Source organism: Netta rufina (genome assembly GCF_964035555.1).
Source record: "Netta rufina genome assembly, chromosome: 13".
NCBI lineage: Eukaryota > Metazoa > Chordata > Aves > Anseriformes > Anatidae > Netta > Netta rufina.
In genome coordinates this window covers 13,330,530-13,350,328 of record NC_140136.1, presented here as the reverse complement: position 1 = coordinate 13,350,328, position 19,799 = coordinate 13,330,530, and the positions used below count along the sequence as shown (strand labels likewise).

Sequence of the window (19,799 nt, the reverse complement as noted above, 5' to 3'; positions counted from 1 at the left end):
CGCTGGGACCTGCTACAGAGCAAGCACACCTGCAGGGGAGGCCTCGCTGTGCCTCCCATTGCTCTCTCTGCATCAAAGCTGCCTTCTCCCTTCCCACTGCACCACTGGGACCCAGCCCCTGCCCCAGACGATTTCTTCTCCCTCTTACCAACCAAAGTCCTCAGAGCACCACCGGCCTCAGCAGCACTGCGTGGCAGGGCGAAGCCAAGGAGAGCCACGCGCTGTAGCCCAAGGCTGAAGCTTTACTCAAATTGATGAGCTCCTCGGAAGGATTGCTCTAAGTGACTCAGCTCTCAATCTGGTTAGCCCAACTTCATGGACTGCAGCAGACATTTACCCTGAGTAACTCCTCGTCCCCCAGGTTATGCCTGGAAAGCGGCGCTGCCTGTGCTCAGGAGTGCCCTGCGTGCCCGTACTGTCCCCGCTCTGCCCTTGCAGTTTTGTGTTTGCTCATGGTGACTTCTCCTCTTTCTCTTCTTCCATGTCATCTCCACTCATTTGCTCTTCCTAGTACACGTTCTTTATCTTTTTGTTTGTTTGTTTGTTTTGGGGGGGTTCTTTTTGTAAACAAGTGCTTTTGGTTTTTGTTTTTCCCTACACCTAACTATTTTCTTCCTCTAAAAAGTACCTCTAAAAGTAAATGGAAATTGTCCCAGACGTTTGGGGCTTTCAGTATTTTTCCTCATTAACAGCTTTTTTCCTTTCTCTCCTCCTTCCTGTGTCCTTTAGTCCCCGCTTTTCCTCCCATCCACAGCTCTTACAGCTCCTCTGTCCCCTCCCGGCCGGCGCGCACATCCCGCTTGCTTTCCAAATGGTGACAAGAATGTTTTGGAGGACGAGTGACTGACAGACAAACACCAGCCTCAAATACTCCGAATGCTCAGTCACTAATAGCTTTATTCCTGTCTGCACCGTAAGCAAAGTAACCCCTGGAAGGGATAGGCCATATTTTTAGCCAACCTTAAACTTAGCTTCTAAAAAATGGGTTTGTGCTCAGCTGTCTGTCTCACTCCTTGGACCGGCTTTCCCAAAACAGATATTTAGGGGAGTGCTTTTCACTTTGTAGGGATGCCTGAATAAACTCTTGGGGGCGACTTTCCTGCAGACACCTGGCAGTGCTGCACAGGACAGGGGAAGGCAGGAGGCACTCGCCTGGAGCTTTGCATTATGTCTGTTCCCGAGCCTTGCACAGCACCAGGAACCAAACAGGGTGAAATTCAGACCGCACCAAAAATAACGACGGGGTACAGACAGCCGGGACCTGTCCAACGGTCCCAGTCACCGCCCAATTCTGGTCTTGATTACTCCAATATATCTCGAAGGAGATAAAATTTAGAACAGCTTAGGGAAGATAAATAAGGATGTTTCAGCTCTGTGCTGGCCTCGGATGTGCGTGACCTTGCCTTCCTCCTCTCCTATTGGTCTCAGGACAAGCCAGATTAAGGGGTGATCTCTTTCAAACAGTCTTCAGTTTGTTAAGCTGGTAAACAACGGCAAGGCAGGAAACCATGGCAAGATGGATAAAGCTTAGAAATCCCGGCTGGGATTTCCCTCCCATGTGCCTGTAGGGAGCGGGTTTCCTTAGCAGGGCCGATGCCTTGTGGGCGCTCCTCTCCCTCTTCTCTCTTCCAGCCTGGCAGCTCCAGTCCCAAACCACTCACCAAAACCACCACAACCTCCAGACACAGCCTCCCTCCCCTGCCACCACCTTGTCACCTCTCCAAGGTGACAGTGCCCCAGTTGCACCGTGCCACCTTCCTGCAGCTCTCGGTGTCATCACAGCCTTCTTTCAGCACAGGGTGGAGGATCACTGCTCTTCGAGGCTGGGAAGAGGCTGGGGATTTTCGGGGCCGAGGGGCTGAGTTGCTGCTTGGTTGGGATTTTTTCTCCCTTTCTCCTGCACTGGCAGCAGTCCAGCAGTGGTCCCTGTGCTGGGCTCATTCTCATTCACTGGGGCAGCAAGATAAGAAGAGCTGGATAAGATGTGGCTCCAAAATACTGGGGAGGAGCTGCAAGGGCTGAGAAATTCAGCAACAGAATCAGTTCTGCTGCGACAGCCCACGAAAACCAGTGAGGGAAAGCTGGGAAACAGCTATCAAGGTGCATTCAGGGAGAAGAAGTTAGGCTGTCCCGGAGCTGCAGCTGTGCTGTGGGGGCATAACTCAAGGTAAGGCAGGTTCTTGTTGGGACAGGGACGCTCTGCACCAGCCAGGTGTCCCGCAGGAAACAACCCCAGTGTTTGGAGCCCCAGCTCCAGAGCCAAGTGAATATAACAAAGGAAATGCAAGGCACGGGAGCTGTGCAGTCCCTCCCTGGGAAATACCTTCTCTGTGCAGCAGCAGAGCACAATCCTTCCCCCTGTGCTCAGAGATGCTTCGGTTGCACTTCCACCCCAGGGAGGATGGCAAACTGCCTCGATCGGTTGCACGCAAACTGCTGGGAAAGGTTTTTCTTTCCAAAGCGAGCGGCAGCTTTTCTGCTACCCCAGCTTTTTCTGTTCCTTTGGCAGTTCCAGCTGTATACGGAAAATCCAGACCAGCTGCAGACTCTAAGACATTGTTTCAGGACAGGACCTGTCAGGAGGAATGAGGCAGCTGACGGCGACTTGCTGGTGCTGTGACTGTCACATGCGCAGGAGGGGCTGTGTTTGCCTTTGTGCTCTGTCCTTTCTGCGTCTGCAAGAAGCAGGAGCCAGAGCAGCGCTGCCCTGTGCTCAGCATCGCGTGCACCAATAACAGCACGGTCACATAGCCCGAGTTTAGGGGCAGGGACGGTGATCTTCACGAGGGAAGAGGCCGAGCACGCTGGGGACAGTGCTGCTACCCACACAAGCAGAAGAGTGACGGTCCTCAGCAAGTTCCTCCTGCAAGCTTGTGTTTGGTTGTCCTGGTTCCAGGTTTTGGTACGCTCCTGTCTCACGGGAACCCATCCCGTTCACTGCACCCGCAGGGGGATGGGACCCACTGCCCAGGCCTTTAAAGAAAAGCAAGTCAGAAGATGGTGGGGCCAACTTCTCTGCTACAGCTTGGCTGACATCCCTGCTGCAGTCTTGCAGCCAAATTCTCTGCTGAAAGGACCAGATTTAGCAAATCCACCGAACCAGGTCTTTACGCGGGTGAGAGTTAGCATGAGTCCTCGGAAGCCAAGTGCTGGAAGTTTACCCCAGTGGAGAATTTTGCCACAGTAGATTTTCACTTGCCACAGGAATTATTTAATTTCCCTGACCACTCTCTGGTCTTCGCCCCCACTCTGCATGTATTCCCCATCTGTTCTCTCCCCCTATTGTTTTCCTGAGTGTTTTCTAAGCCTGCTGCAAATCCAACAACACTCAAGTTCTCGTTGAACTCCTGAACCCACCCTGGTGGAGTGGGTGCTAAATCGGGCAGGACAAGTCAAGCCAGCTCAAATTCTGATGACAGCAATTGCGCTTTTGGAAAATAATCGCCAAACACGCTGCCTTTCCACAAAGCTCGGCTGAGGGAGAGAGCCCGCTCGCGTTCTGCGCCTCTGGTCTGCAGAGCGCCAGTGTTCAAGTAGGACATTTTAATAACATCCTTCATGGACAAGTGTTTTGCTTGGAACCCTTTTTTCCTCCCTCCACTCAGACAATTGTCAGCGAAGGGACTCGCCGGGAACAAAATGGAATTAAATCTATTCAGAAAATTAGAACGTTCTGCATTTCTTTCTCTCTGTGCTGGATTCATTACTAGCGGGGCTATAATCTGCGTTTTTTTGCCTGAAGCACACTCCCACTCTTACCTCTTAACAGCAGTGCTGCTATTCTCACAGATAAACAGGTCCTCCCTGAATGGATTGTAGCTCTCAGCCAAAGGCAGCCTGATGACAAGGGAAAAACAAACAAATGCATTCCCGGGGCCTGATCCGACTCCTGGGGAAGAGAAGGAAACCCTCGTGGGTTTCAGGAGGGTCGAAACCCGGGCTGTTACGGGCCCTCTGCCTCGCAGCAACGCATCCAGAGGAGCCCAGCCCTGGGTGATGGAGCGGAGTCTCCCGCTCCTCCCAGGCTCTTCCTCTGTTCTTTTTAGGACCCGGCTTCTCCTACAGCCTCTTTCTTGATGAAACCCAGAAGGACACACATTCATTGTTTCAACACGTAGCTATTCCAAGCTGGTTTCTTCCCATCCGTCTAATTCTCGTGGGCCCTGGGGGCATGTCAGAGTTTTACCTGTCTGAGTGCTGGCTGCCAAGGCTGTGCCAATATCGCTATTTCTGGCCCCCGTTACCTCGTGCCCTCAGCACATCTGGGTTCGTTTTGACTCAGCCACGTTTGCTTTCCACGTGCCACGATCCCTTCTGCTGCAGCAGCTCTGCAGGGGGGTAGGAGACAATCCTGGGGCTGTGCACCACGAGCCCTGGCTCGGAGGGCCCTGGCTGCCCCGGTACCTGTGTGACCACCACTAGAACCGCTGTGTCTTCCCATCCTAACTGCCCCGACAGCTTGCTCCTGGTTACATCCCCTGCTCGCTTCTTGCACGCCTCTACAGCCCGGACCAGTGCTTTCGGTGACAGCAGGCTCACCGTTGCTTTAAGTTAGAGGACTTTTATCAGCCACCATTCCCGTAATTTACCGGGGTTTGGAGTGGTAATGAGGATTTGGGTATGCAAAGAAACCCCAATGTACACAGGGAAATGAGCTCAGGGGAGTGCAACCCCAAGCCTTGGGCACTAGTGACTGTGAGCAGGAGAGACAAAAGCCACACGTAGCCCTGCTGGGCTGGCAAACGCCATTGATCTGATTTGGTTAAATGCCTGGGAACAGAAAGCTTTTCTTCCTTTTTGTTGCCGTGGCAGTGCACGGTGCTCGCCCGACTTGGGCGAGGAGCTCTGCTGGCTGCCCCGCCGCGGGAAGCCCAGGAACCACGGGCACGAGTCCAGCGCTGCACCGCACAAACCCAAAAACCTGAGAGCTCCTCTGGGCCCAACTGCGTCCACAGAGCCACACAGGAAAGCCACGGGAGCGGGGAGGACTTCTCCAAGATCTTTTGGGATAAAAAGCATGAAACGCTTCCTTGCCAGGGACAGTTTCCAGCACCAAGCAGCGACTGCGGTGGCAAATGATCCCGCGAGGACGTGTGCCTGCTTGCTGTGTGCGTGCAAGGGGGGAGAAGCGTGGTGATCTGCGACCCGACGTCCTCGCCGTCACAGCATTCTTGGCGCTCCCTTAGCGCTCCCGTCTATAATTTCGGAAACCTCATTCTGCAGGGGGAAAAAATGCACCAGGCCTATTATTTCTGCTGGCAGCGCTGGCCCTAAAAATAGCCGCTTGAATGACATTAAGGAAGCTGCATTTGAGTTCGTCAATAGATAAATCGTGAGTGGACAGCAGGAAATATTTCTAATGGTGAGATGTGTTGCGCTGGCTCACTGTTCCTGGAGAAGAGGTGAAAGCCTCGCTGCCCGGGAGCTTTAGGAATAAAGAGAAAGGAACGGCCTAGCATCATGCCCTGATATGGGAGCATTTTGGGATGAGTTTCAACACACACCATCTCACCAAAGTCCCCAAGAGGCCAGGACACAGGGGGAATAGCAGCTGCCCCCCAGCCATACCTGGGCTCCCTGGAGAACACTTTCCCCTCCGCGCTCCATCCGTCTCCTTCCCTTCTTCCCCATTCCCTTGCCCCTTTCTCAGGCTCTTGCTCAGACACCAGCAGGGAACAGAGCAGCAGGGACAGAAGTGTGCAGCCCTCCAGCCTTCTCCCAGGGCCGTGGCCGTCCTGCATGTGCAGGGAGCAGCCGGGCTTCCAGCCTGCGTGGCCGAGCAGCGTTTCGTGTGAGTTATTGCATTTAACCCGATCGATTGATTGGTTAATGAGCCACTTGTTTGCCTCGGGTTACTCAGCAGTATTGCCTCTGCTTATAGATTAGGGGCTGCTTTTTGTCACACGTTTCCCCGTATCCCGTCGGCTGTAAATCTATCCTATAGATATCAGGAATTTACGATCAGTGCTGTTTAAAGGGGATGCCGGCAGCGCTATTAAATACTAAATCAGAGCTCCCTTCTCCGTTTCCAAAGCCCAGATATTCTTGGCATTTGTTGGCTTCCCCTCCCCGCTGTGGCCCAGCAGCCCACCTCGCCAGACCCTGTGGCCGCACAGGCTGTCAGGGGCTGGAAGGGGCCCTGAGAGATCGTCTGAAGATCGCTGAAAGATCATCCCAGCTGCGGGCTGCTCATGGGGACGCAGGTGAAGAAGGGACGTGGGGCAGCAAGACACGCTCAGACACCACCTGCCAGGGCTCAGGTCGAGCTGTGAGGGAAACAAGGTGGTTTGCAATTGTTTGTGCTGCCCTCTCAAATGCGATAGAGGCTTCTGCAGTGTGCGTGGTCACAAGGAAGCGAGCAGAGACCTCCTCGTGCTCACCACAGCCCCGTTTCCCCAGGCAGGGCAAAGAGCTCACGGAGAGCTCTCGGCCCTGGCTGAACCCGGCTCCTCGTGCTGGGCAGCAGCCAGGGAGGAAGGGGAAGGATTGTGCTGTCGGAAACCTCAAATGCTTTGAGGTCTCCGAAGTTTCCTAGATGCTTTCTGGAAAAATAAAAGCTTCCCCCCTCCAAAAGTTGCATCATCCAAATGCCAGCAGCGCACCGACTACGTGGGTGGGAAGAGCGAGTCGGAGTAGTGTAAGCTAATTAAACACCAGCCTCTGCGAATCCAATCAAAGCTCTCCATACGGCAGGAATGTTTTACACCAGGGATGGTTAAATAATGCTCGGGGTGCGCCTGAACTCCAACTCTCAGATGCGGAGTGGATTTATTACCAGGCAGAGTTACGGAATCTCGCCAGACGCTTTGGAAGGAGCTGCGGGTACTTTGCGCTGCGTCCCGCTCGCCGGTACTGCCAGGGAAGATGCACGGGCATTTGCGACTGAAATCAGTAAGGGATTTTGCAGTTGGAGATAAGGACGAGGGGGATGACAAGGATCGATGAGAGTGGGAGGAGGAATGTACTGATTTTTGGAGATGTTTGTCACCATGGTCACTTCCCAGCACAATGGCAAATCCATTTACCCATGGATTTGTGTGTGGGGCCGCTCTCCGTTACAGCTGTGTCTGTCTCGGAAGCTGGTGGTGGCTTCCTGAGCCAGGACTGGTACGTACACCCGCTGAGAGCTGCTCGTACCGTGCCATTCGCTGCTTCTGCCTGGGTCTGGCAGCCACCATGCAGCGAAATGGGGTGGAGGAAGAGGTGCCAAGCGGGCTCTCTGGTGGCTGGCCCGAGGGGCTGCTTCCCAGCAGTCTCCGGGTTATTTCTTGGTAGAGCAGAGCTCCTGGGACTCCCATTAACAGAACCGGGGCCTGGCGAGGAGAACTTAAGTGCAGGTCTGGCTCTGCACCAGGCTTTCAGATGCAGGAGTGTCTGGCCAGGGTACCCCAGGCACTCTGTTCTCGATCCCTCTCCTCCGCTGGCAGGAGCTGCCGTGCCAGGAGCCACACGGGGAGCTGGGTGAGGCTGATGTGGCCACCAAAGGACATCACTGAGCTGCTCTGAACCCACTGCAGGGCCACACGTGGCCTGAGGAGCGATGTTCTCACAGCCATCTGCACCGGGGCACGCACCTCCTCCTGGCTGCACCTCCTGCTCCACAACGTGGCGGCTGCAGTGGCCTGGGGAGAGGAGAGGAGGCAGAGGAGAGGGAAAAGAGGTGGAGGAGAGGGAGAGGAGGCAGAAGAGAAAGGGAGGAGGTGAAGGAGAGGATGAGGAGGTGGAGGGGAAGGAGAGGAGCCTCTGCACGCAGCAAGTCCCAGGAGCAGAGCCCTTGGTGCCAGGACATGCCGCAAGGCACTGAGGATGCCCCAGGTCTTCCAGTGCTTTCTCAAACCACAGCAGTTGGGATACCTTGACCCAAAGGATGGGGAACCCTTGGGGAAAGGCTGTTCCCTGTCTCGGAGCTGTGGCAGGGGAGATGTGGAGCAGAGGCAGGGCCCCTCTTTGGGTGTGTGTGCAGAGTTGGACCAGTCCAGGGCTTGTCGCCCTCAGTATTTTCTAAGCCTCAGCTGCAGGTGAGAACTAAAAGGTTGATGCTGTTTGACTGAATATTTGCGGCAGGTGTCAGGGAAAGGCTGTGTGTTTGTCTTCCCTTCGGATAACCTGTGCTCTGAGTACAGGTGTGGAAAGTTCAGATTTAAATACCTCCAAACGCATGGCATTAATTCTGAGCGCAGCATAACCTCCTTCCTGCTGTGGGACCGTACTAACCGTGTGGGTGGAATCCTCAAATGCCAAATCTGCCACGTTTCAGCTCAAACTCCTCAGCCTGGGAAGTGTCAGCGCACAGAGCACACTGAGCAGCAGCTCCGGAGGACGGGGCATCCCCCGTGTCCTTATCTCCACAGCACAAACTGCAGCCACACTGCAAGAAAAAAACAATTACTCAGATGAGATGCTCCTGGGGGCTTGGGGCAAGCACAGCGCTCAGAGATGGAGCCCCTGAGCTGTAATCATGCCAGGAAGGAGGGCCAGGGTGCAAGGAATGGCAGAAGCACTCCTGCTGGAATCGATTCCTTCTCAGCCCAGCTTGTTAAAGCACCAAACGCACTGAAGAACACAGATCTGCTACCAGAGCTAATCAAACCCATCAGCCAGGCCTTCAGAAAGACAGACGCTGCAAGGTTTGATAGCCTGAAAAAGCAAAGCTGCTTTACAGCATGTTTTTATTTTAGCTGAGCGTTTTCATGGCAGCACATGATTCCTAAGGAGCGACAGCACGGCTACGGCACGCAAATGTTTCAGCTCTGCGAGATCAGCCCTAGGCACGGGGGAAGTAGCTTTGGCTCCCAAGGGATTTTGGTAGACTGGGGGGCTTTGGAAGGCAGGGTTTGCTTCGTGAGGAGCCACGTACATCCCACCAAACCCGTCACTGATCTGCGGAGAGCATCATGCACCGCTGAACTGCAGGCTCTGGGCAGCCAGGCAAAATATGCAAAAAAAAAAAAAAAAAAAAAGCAATATGCTTTATTTTTGGTGTGGGATTTGGCAGTGTTTGTGAGGATGGGCTCCACGGGCAGATAAAGAGGCTGAATACTTCTCCCGTTTCCTCCGTTGTCCAAGGGGTGTTTGGTTATGGAGACCAAAATCGGGAAAGGGTTTGAAAGGCAAAGTCACCTTCCAGCTATCAAAACACTTCAGATGAGGCAGATGGGAAACCAAAAATATTATTTAGGTTTGGGCAGTAAAACTGACATTGAACCCATTTGCCTCATTTTTCAGGCTCTGATGATAGTTAATGACAGCTTACAGAAGTTGTAAGTGATCTAAAAAAGCCAGAAAAAGCTGCTTTGTGTCCTTGTTCGGGGGATGAATTTAACAAAACCATTACGGGGCTTTAAAACACTGTTTTGACTTTCTAGAACCAGCTGCGGGATGATCCAGCTGCGCTTGGATCCCCCATGCATCTAAGAGAACATTTAAGAGGATTAATCCCAATAATTTTAATTCAACAAAATGACCTTATGTAACACGACCGAGGAATTAATGAGAATTCGCGCATGTGGGTCATCACCGGCCCCGTGGATTTTTTTTCCCGGGGGGATCTCATTGGTCCCAGGCAGAGCATGGACAAAGGAGACTGACAGCGTAGCCCATCGCATGGCATCAGAAACCGAGTCACTGCGAGCAGGAACCCTCCGTCCCTCGCTGCATTATTATTTGGGAGTGCACCAAGAAGACGAGCGCGGCCATCAGCCTCCGCTGGTGCTATTCGAAACCCTCCTGGCCCCGAGGCGTTTTCCCCAGAAAAATGCAATCTCATCTAATGCAAGCGCTGCTGCAGGACTCTCTGCTGCCCAGCTGTCTTTTTTTTTAATCAAAAGAAAGCCTGAGCTAATGGGTTTTGACTGTGTTCCTTCGCTGGTCGCACTGAGCAGAGCAGGATGCATATTACAGCTAATTAGGTGCACGGAGGGTAGGCAGGATTTGATCTCGATATTCAAGGCCCCCGGAGAGGGCATGTTAGCAAAGTTACACAACTCCAAATTTCACTGCAACCAAACCGTGCCAGTGCCCTGACCTTACATAAAGCCCAAGCCTGCTCCCTGCCCGGGGCTGGTTGAGGACAGCCTCGCCTGCACCCCTCCTTGCTCTTTTTCCTTCCCCATCGGGCAGGTTTTTAGTTTGGCTTTTGGCAGCGCGTGAAAGTGACTTCAGGCAGCAAGGAGGAGAGATTCGTGCTTCTCCTATGTTAGCAGATGGGGTGGATTTTCTCCTCTGACACCTCCCAGCAGCACCCACCCGTCTGCGTGCTGCCAGGAAGGGGCTGAGGTCGGGCTCTGCCCTGGAGCAGTGCCGTGGTGCTGGGGGCCTGTCCTCGGCGTCCACGAAGGAGCCACCTCCACCATCGTTTGCCTTTTGGAAAGGGGCTAAATATGTTTAGGGACAACACCAAATTACAGGAGGTCGAAAGAGATGCTCTGAATTTGGGGTTGGGTTCCTCCATCGCTGCTGGGGTCTTCCCCTTGGTGTCTACGGAGGAATGCTGTCAGTAGGGTGAACTGTGCAAGTACAGCCAAGCTTTTTGCTGCCCCTGGGCACAAAGAGGCTTGGTGTGGGTGCTGCTTCTTCCCCAGGGTGCTTCCTTTTCCTGGCTCTGTGTTGTTAAATGCCAAAGGGCGGCCACGTTCCCGTCAGGTCTGGCAGGAGCACTCGTGCACCAGCTGGCTGTGCCCTGCCTGCTCAGCGTTGCCTTCTGGTGAAGCAGCAGTAGTGGCATCTTCCATTTATCATCAGCAATTCGTTGCTTTCAGGATGTAGTAGGCTATTTACACTCCTATTTTGTGTACACACACTTAAAAACAGAGCATTTCGCTGCCCTGCTTCCTGCTAGGAAATGGCAATACTGAAACAGCCTCATGGAGCAAGCCAAGGAAGGGTCGTTGGTGCATCCCAAAAGCATGGTGCAAAAAACACCACCCAGTGAAAGGCACGTGGCAGGGAACTGAGAACACGGCCCAGGAAACCCCTCAGGGTATCCCAGAGCCAAAATGAAGCATTAATGCAGACCTCAGTTAGGAAATAATCCAACTAAGAGCTGCTTCAGAAAAGCCATAGGACCTCAGGGACGCAGCACCACGTTGGCAGTGCTCTTTGGTGTGCTTGTTTCTAGTTCTGGGCTGTAATAAACTGGAAATGAAGAGTACTCTGCAGGTTTAATACACCTGAAACCAAGCTGAAAGGAATGGCTTTCAGGTAGATCAGGGTCTGGCCCCAACCTGCCTGGAAGCCAGTCACTGCTAGCTCAACAGCACTTCAGCTACAGGCAAAAATAAGGCATACAAGAGTTTCTCATAACATCAAGTTTAGCTTTCTGGCCAGCAGTTACGGTACAGAAGCACATGGCTAGCTTGAACTGGACCTCGTGAAGGCATTAGAGCTACTTACACACATCGATATTGGACACAAATTCTGCCTTAGAGGAGCACAAATGCTGCTGCCCGGTGCAGGTCCATGAAACTTTTGCAGTTCATCTGAGGAGGGATAAACTCAAACGTGTCCAGGGCTGTAGGTTTTGGCAGCATATTTTCAATCTCCTGATGGATTTGCTTATTTTTTAACAGGAACCAGCTGGTCGGTAACAATAACATTTTTGCATGCAAGAAATACTTCGGTGGTAGGAATTCAGTTTTGAGTGACCCGAAGGTATTTCCTCCACGAAGGAGATTTCCCCCAGCTGGGATTCTGTCACGGGGCTCCATCCGTATTTCTTGCACGGGCGTTAAAAATCCAGGTTGAAAATGTTAAACTCTTTAAAACGAGCTCCGTCTGCGACTCCCAGGTCGCCCTGACTAAGGAAGTTGTTTTTCTTTGCAGAAAGCAGGCATCTTAATCTCTGCCTCGGCAAATTTCTTGCAGGAATAGGATGTACGATGTGTCATGCAAGCACGGCCCGAGTGGAAGAAGTCTGAGAGTTTTGAGGGATTTTCATCCTGTCCCGAAGGTCTGAACGGGGTTTTTGCAGCCTTTGAACCACAAGGTCATGGGCATCTGCGTTGATTTAGTTTAACATAATCCAGGAGTTTTTAATCGCATTTCAAGCTATTAAACGAGTGAGAACAAAATCACTGGAATTTAGCTTCAGAACTCTCCCATAAACAAACTTTTTAGCCTCGCATGGAGATAAAAATAATTCTAAAAAATAACTGATTATGTCTGGCAGAAAATTTTCCATCAAAATTTGATCAACCGTTTCCCGTCCCTGCGTACTAAAGTAAGGGCTTTTTGCATGCTTCTTTCTTCCCGTTTGCAAGCAGAGCCCACAGAGCTTTTGGAGTTTTCCCTTGCAGGATATCGGGGTGCATTTGCGAGCTCCCCTGGGCTGCTGAGGATGTAGGGGACAATCCTGAGCCCAGCTGAGCGGTGCTCAGCATCTTCCTTCCCCACACCCGCAGCCCTGGGAGGTGAAATTCATCTCCGTCCAAAAGCTGTGCCTTCAGTCCCTTAATTTGTGAAGATGCAGGTGAGGAGCAAGGACTGCTTTTAGAGGAGCTGGGCCGTTCGCTTGCGAGGTGTTTGCTGGCGGCGCGCTCCTGGTGTAATCATCTCCCGGCGCCGTCGTGCCCAGTTTTATTCAAGCAAATCGCTGCGGTCCCAGAGATGTGCACTGATACGGAAAAACTTCATTCGGCTGGAAACATCCTGCTGATTGAAAGTAAATCATCGTTGGTAGAGCAGGAACAGTATGGGATTTATTGTCTCTGCTAGGTAATTGGAAGTCTCCACGTACGTCTTTCACGGCGCTGCCGACAGCTCGAAGCCACACAAGGTTCCCTGAATTTGGGAAATGTTTCAGAGGCTGTGGCTGGAGGCTTGGGAAAAGTAAGAAGGTGGAGATGCCTGCACGCAAAGCTACAAAAAGGATGGAGCATGCTGGAGAAGGGGGCACAGAGATGTTGGCAGCAGCCCTGCTGCTGATCGCTGAGCACTTCTTGAGGGCACTGGGAGGATTGGAGAGGTACCATGAGACAGGAAAAATGCAGGAATGGTGCTCGTCTCCAAATGCAGAGGGAGAAAAGAGGAGTCAAAGAGATACAGACCAGTCAACTTCCAGAAGTTTTCAAAGGAGCTGAACTATCAAATAGTTTGTAAGCACCTAGGATATAAAAAGGGAGATGGGGGACATCCAGCGGGGCTTATTCGGAAACCGAGGGACATTAAATTAATCTCATTTCCTTCCTGGGCAGGAAGGAGGAGAGCAATAGTTGATGCCAGGTCTACATTTTGGGGATGGCCCCACCTGACTTTCACAAAGTGACCTGGAGGGACAGCCTGGCTAAAGTTACCCCACATCTGATGTAAAAATGGGCGGGTAGCACCGCTTCCTCCTGGAGCACAGGGTGCCAGCGGTTTCGGGGGCAGAGCAGAGGACCCAGGGGTCTGGCAGGGAAGTTTTGGGGACAGACGGACAAGTATTCCCCCTGGGTAAGCCGAGATCAGCCCGAAGGTTGAGACCCAGCCCTACTGAGTTGGAGCCATGGTGTGTTTCGCTCAGAAAACCATTTCCCAATGGCCAGGGCACCGCATGGCGGCGGGGACGTGTGACAGAGCGATCCGGGGCTTTGCTCTTTGTATATGCTCAATTTCTAAGCGAAAGGCTGAAGGCACCTAAGTGCTTTGCTGAATGGAAGCCAAAGCGAGCTGCTACGCGGAATGCAACCCCTGCTTCCAAGGATTTCATTTATTTGGTAATTAAGCAATAATCACCGAGGCACTGGGCGCTTCTTCGGGATTAATTCCTTGCTGGGGGTTGGCAGAAGATCTGCCCTTCAGCAGAGCCCTTCTCCTCAGCAGATACCTGTCTGTTAAAGCCACCCTAGAATGGGTATGACAGTGTAAGATGCAAGCACATGGGCTTGGTGGCGGTGGGCAGGAAGCAGGCACGAAGGGGGCCGGTAGGCAGTCAGCTCGTGTCAGGCGTCTCGCACCATCCCATTCAGAGCACGGCGGTTCATTAATCACTCGGTGAATGAAATGGCTTTTTAATTGCTCAGAATCGCTTTAAAAAATTACAGCATTGTCTCCCCCCCCCTCCGCAGCCCCCGGGATCCTCTTAAATCCCTTTTCTTCCTCTGCCCTGGGAAGAACCAGCTCCAGCGTGGCAGAGCATGGATTTCAGGCAGAAACAAACACAAGCCCTTTGGAAAACAGGACTCAACTTTTTAGAGCTGAAAACTCTCTGTTCCCATGAATTTGCAAGTTGCTTAAGGAGCAGCCCACCCTGCCTGAATCTTTAAAGGCTTCCCAGCCTTGACACGCTGCTCTATTCCTTCCTACACGCTTTGCATTTCTAATGGCCACAGCCGCCTGTAGGGTCCGAAACCCACCGCTGCTCGTGTCCTGGGGCTGTTCCCCTAGCAGAGCACCTCCCGGGCGCTGCTGGAGCTTTGGAGGTAACGTCGTGAGGGTCTGTCCCCGTAAAACAAAGCACAGCAGCTGTCCTGCAGGCAAGGAGACGGGCACATCCCAACAGGGTGAGTGGCAGCAGGAACATTCCCAAAGAACCACAGAAGAGGCTGCCAGAAGGGCTCAGCGAGCAGCTCACCAAGGCGAGCAAGAAGGGAAGCGTTTTGCTGAAAGCATATAGGACAATAAACCAGTTCACGGTGTCCTAGCAGCCTTTGGAACAGCACTAGTCAGTGGGGATTTGCTCGCTCAAATCTTAGGTAATGTGCTAACTGCGTGATTGATTAATCCGTAGGTACTTCCTACAGCAAAACTTCAATACTGGCATCTGCAGCGCTGCTTTCAGCCGCGGTGGCTGCCTTCCCAGAGAAATTTCACAGAAGAACAATCGGGTTGCTTTTTGTTTTTTTTTCCTCCGTGTTCTTTTATGCCCCGTTTAAAAGCAACGCTTTTATGTCCGCGCTCTGAAGGACGTCAGCGTGCTGCCCCGTCAGCAGGATGTTTGCTGAGGGACACCGGAGCTGCCCTCCGTCGCTTAGCTCTGCCCCTGCGTGGCAGGGGGCTCGCTGCCCTGGAGGGTTTGGAAACGCCGAGGGTTTGCACTTAGACATGGAAGTGTCGGGCAACAACTTCATGGCTGGGGGATGGAGATGTTTTAAAAGAGGGCAGAGCTCACCTCTTCCTGCTGAGCCCTGGCCCTAGCTGATGCCTGTCGGTGATGGACACAACCCAAACCAGCCCAAGGTTTCCTTGCTCCCCTTTCCCCCAGTGCAGCAGAGCGTCAGGACCAGACACATCCCCCCTGCGTCCTGCAGCCCTTACACTGCCCCTTGTGCCTGCTCCTCTTCTCACCCCTTCAATATTCCCTTCTGTTCCCTTCTCTTCATTGCCCTGAACACCATTCAGTGCCCCCTGCCCCCAGCTCCCACCCCAAAGCGAGCAGCCGAGAGGGATGAGTTATTTCAGGAGATGCTGGTGCCAGCCCCCTGCCTCCCCAGGCCCCCTGTCCTGCCGTGCTTGTGGCTGCCGTGCTGCCTGCTGGGGGAACTGGTGCCGAAGGGGCTGAATTCAGCAGATCCCTGTGCTTCGTGCCGGCCGTAACTCCTCAGGTTTGACTGCAGCTCTTGGCCAAGCGCGTTTCCCAGCGCTTCAGCAGCTCGTCCCGGCAACGCTCACTGAGCCGTGCGACGTGCTGCTCACACCCGGCTCCGGGCCCCGCTCCTTCCCTGTTACTGAGCCGTGAGCACTGGGTGCTGTCCGTAAGTCTTCTTAAAAACCCAGACTAGCTCTGAGCGGGGTTTCTGCCCAGAGACTCAGATCAGCAGCTTCAAAATGCCCCGGACTGTTAATCTGAGCTGCCCCACGTCCTCTGCTTGCAGCTGTGTTTCTGCAGGACTGGAGGTGTGTTGGAGCGAGTCCTGCCAGGAGGCTGGAGTTCAGTGTTGTGCTGGGGAGGGCAGAGGGTTGCCACTTGCCTTAAAGCACCTTGTTGGGAGCTTCATGTCGTGGGAAGTGGAGCTGTGCCTTGCTGTGTCTCCCTGCTCTGGGTGTAGCCATCCAGCAGTAACAGGAGGCTGGCTGCCGGCCCCGCTCTCCGCTGCCACCCTGGCGCTGTCTCCGTTGCAAGCTCACATACGATCCCTGCTAGACCTCCCTGTCCCGGGGGGAGATGCCAGTGTTGGTCAGGACCTTGGTTTGTGATGCAGCAAAGATAAAAAAATAAAAAGTCCTGTTATGGACAGGCTGCTTGGTTTTATCAGTGGCAAATCTGTTACCGAATCTTATCTGGTGTCCGGTGAGATCTGAGGCTGAGCAAGGAAGGAGTGCGTTTGGGCTAAGCGGATCATCTGCTCTGCTAGCATTTAAGAGACGGGATCATAACTTATGTCTTCACCGGGAAGAATGGTTGTCAAACTCAGTTAGCTCTGGGAACGCTGGCTGTGCTCTGCACACACCCTGCCATAGCTCTCCAGTCCCTGAGAGATGGAGAAATCTCAGGGGCCAGGCTGCTGCCCAGGCAAGTGCAGGATTTTGTGTCCTGCTATGGGCCTCTGAGGAGGATCTGGGCTGGGAGGAGCACTGTGAGGCTGCCCCCCAGGCGTGGGGCCATGGCAGGGTCTCACTCCATCAGATATTTCCTTTTGCAGAGTCTGAGGGCCCAAAAACTCTCAGCACGGCTTGGGAAGGAGGTGTGTGAAGGGCTGTAAGCCCTTGGTGTGCTACACAGCTAAATCTCTTCTTTTATCCATGCCTGTGTCCGCGTGCACATGGGGGATTTCGACTCGGGCTCCTTTTGTAGGCGCCCCAGGAGTTACTATGAAAAGGGGCAGCCACGACTTAAGGTTTTCCATCACCTGTTTGCGGTCATTTAGATCTGATCTGTGAGCCTAATTCTGTAGACATGGACAGGAAAGATAAGCTGGGACGTGGAAACCTCCTCCTTGGGACCGGCACAGATGTGAGCAGGGGGCTGACCAGGCTCCAAGTGGGACACCAGACCTCAGCAAAGAGCAGAAGGGGCGGGCTGGGATGCCCTCGTGGTGAACAACCAGGGAGGTGTAAAAAGAAATGCTGCCTAAATCACCTGGGTCAGGCTGGCAGGTGTGCGCTTCAAAGGAACACAGCACTGTTTGAAATGCTTCCCCTGCTGAAATGCCATTCTCAACAGGTTTTTGTCCTCTGCTTTTTCTCCAGGATCATCCACGAGGATGGCTTCTCGGGAGAGGACGTGAAGCAGTACAAGCCGGTGGTCTACAGCAACACCATACAGTCACTGGCAGCTATCGTGCGCGCCATGGATACCTTGGGCATCGAGTATGGAGATAAGGAGCGACGGGTGAGTTAAAGTCACCGCTGCTTGCGCACAGCCTGCGGAGTGCCGGGGTGCTCCAGAGCACAAACAGGATGTGTTAGCGTGATCTGAATGTCTTGGGGGCAAAAGGAGGGAGGGGGACAGATTCGCGTTGCTGTTTGTTGCCTATTGCGTGCGGTTTGTGTAACAAATAGGTGCGTCGCTGCAATTGCACATGACATACCCACTACGTTCGGAAGCGTGGCCCTGGGGAGCTCTGTGTCACAACAGCCACAATCTCTCGTGCCCTGGCACTGGCCAGGCCACGTGAAAAATAATTCTGTTCATCTCGGGACAGCCTAAAGAAAGAGGTACTGACAGTCCTGGGGCAACAGTGAGGAGATGTGTCCTGTCCACTGCGCGTGTGCTGGGTGCTGAGCTGCAAGAAGTGATGTCTCGGGGAGAAGCCTTGCTGATCCCTTCCACCAGCCTGTTAATGGAGGAAGGCTTTTAGGATGAACTGCGCTTTTGCAGGGGCTTGACTGGCTTTTACTCACGTCCCCCATCCAAGCGTGCCCAGGCAGCAGTTTCGCTTGCAAACAGGAAGGTGCGTTGATCCACTGGGGCTATTACAGACAGGGTCTTGGGTAGCAGCGTTGGCGTGTTTCTGCCAGAATAACAAGTGGATGTCTGGCAGTCTCCTCAGGCCACACACCTAAGCTAGCCTGTCCTTCTGCAGTTGCTCCTGTGTTGTTACTTTAACCAGCTCCCTATTTTTAAACAGTGGCTCCTTTGCCGGGTGACTCTGCCATCCTCTGTCTCTCCTTTTTGCCTTTGTGGATTAAAGCAAGCTCACATGAAGAAACACAGAGCCCTAGGGAAGTCAAGACCACTCATTTTGCAGAAAGTAAAACTACTTGGTTTCACTGGAAATAAAATAATTTCAGATTAAAGACCTGGTAGAGGCGAAGTCCTGTATGCCGCTGAGTTTATCATGACTATTTTTAGGTAGCTATCAAATGACAGATGTATTACATACCCCAAACTCCTATCTAAGGGTTGATAATAAAAGCATTCGGTGGAAGGGATGCCAAAATCCTGCTGTGGTGTTCCTGCATAAAGAGGTACTTTATGTCTCCCAGTCGCAAAGGGGCATTTGGATTTCTTTGCATCTAGGGATCTTTCCCTCAGGAACTCTAAATCCTGGAGACTTTTTCATCCCAAATGTAGTGATGATACAATAATGGAGTTCTTGTGAGCTTGCCGAGAACTAATGCTGATGGCTTTCAAACTGACTACATTAATCTGTTGATTACTCAGTGACTCAGCTCTCAGCAAGGCAACGTATCTTGTCTCAGCTAAAAACCTATGTCCAGGAAAACAGAAACAAATCATTCTCCATGTCTGATAAACAGTCTGTGGCAGACAGCTTGAAATTGTAAATTTTCTTTTCTTTTTGTAATGCCCGAAGCCCTAATTCTAAGGAAGGAAGCTCAGCATTGCTTCAGTGTCAGGCCTGGCGAAGCAGGGGGCACGGAGCAGGAGGGCTGTTATCAGGGCTGCCAGGAATGAGAGATGGACTTCTGGGCTGCATGAAATGTCACCTCCATTCATATTCCTACGGAAAAGATGCCAAATGCCCTAGGATCATAAAGGAACTCAGGCTAGAGAGGACCTCAGGAGGCATCTGGCCCAAGCTCCTGAGCAGGCAAGGTGAGCTCTGAGGTCCAGGTTTGCTCAGGGCTTTATCCAGTCAGGTCTGAAATCCCCCGAGGATGGAGACTCTTTGGGCAGCCTGCACCACTGTTTTAGTGTCCCCGTGATGTTTCACCATGTACCTGGCATGAACCACTCGTGTTTCAACTTCAGCTTTATGGCAGTACAGATCTTCAGATCCTCACTATCAGGGAGGGGGTGACTCAGTGTCTTCTCCCTCCGTAGGCTTAGCACTCCTTCATCCAGCAGCAGATGGAAGGGAAAGAAACCAAGAAATGGCCTCTCAGGCTGGGGGCTTCCACTTGCTCCTTTCTCTTAGCCAACCTCCGCAGCAAGTTGCTGGTATTAGTAGGAAATGCCATTTATTTTAATCTTGCAAAGAAATGCAGGGCTTCTGCTCCCCTGCTTTTGTTATTAATACACAGCTGCTATAAAGAGAGGCCATTAAACAGGCGATTTGTTGAGTATTACGCTACACAGTTCATCCCTTTTGAAGCAGAGCTTTTCTATTTTAAAAGTCATTCCCCGGCCAAGGGTTTCCGATGCAAATCTTTTTGTGGGGGATTTTCCCTGCTCATCACTTAAGCCCCCAGGAGAAAGGGCTTCAGCAAAGGGGAGCTGGAGCTGGGCTGCTCCGACCCCTGTTCAGCAGCAGGGATGGAGGGGACATGGCCCCAGGACAGGTTTTCTCGAGGCTCTGCTTGGTTCTGACAGTTTTCCCCCCCCAGACTCCACGGAGATGCTTCTCCTCCATTATTCCTTCAGAATGGCACGCTGGCAATGTTCAGAGCGAGGGAAAAAGCCACCTCAGCCTCCCCTACGTAATAAGTGTGAACTGGACAGTTTGTACTTTTGTTATTGAGGTAAAATAACCAAATCCTCT

At 52.7% G+C, this 19,799-nt stretch overlaps 1 protein-coding gene across 2 annotated transcripts in view; it reads left to right on the top strand.

The window, feature by feature from the left end:
- GNAO1 (G protein subunit alpha o1) overlaps positions 1–19,799 on the top strand; it is a gene marked incomplete at both ends in the record, with an annotated part of 128,310 nt that overhangs the window by 24,509 nt on the left and 84,002 nt on the right. For both annotated transcript variants that reach the window (XM_084294848.1, XM_084294849.1), the window contains one exon: positions 17,104–17,245. In XM_084294848.1, coding sequence (XP_084150974.1) covers positions 17,104–17,245 — 142 coding nt within the window. The remainder of the gene's footprint in view (positions 1–17,103; positions 17,246–19,799) is intronic.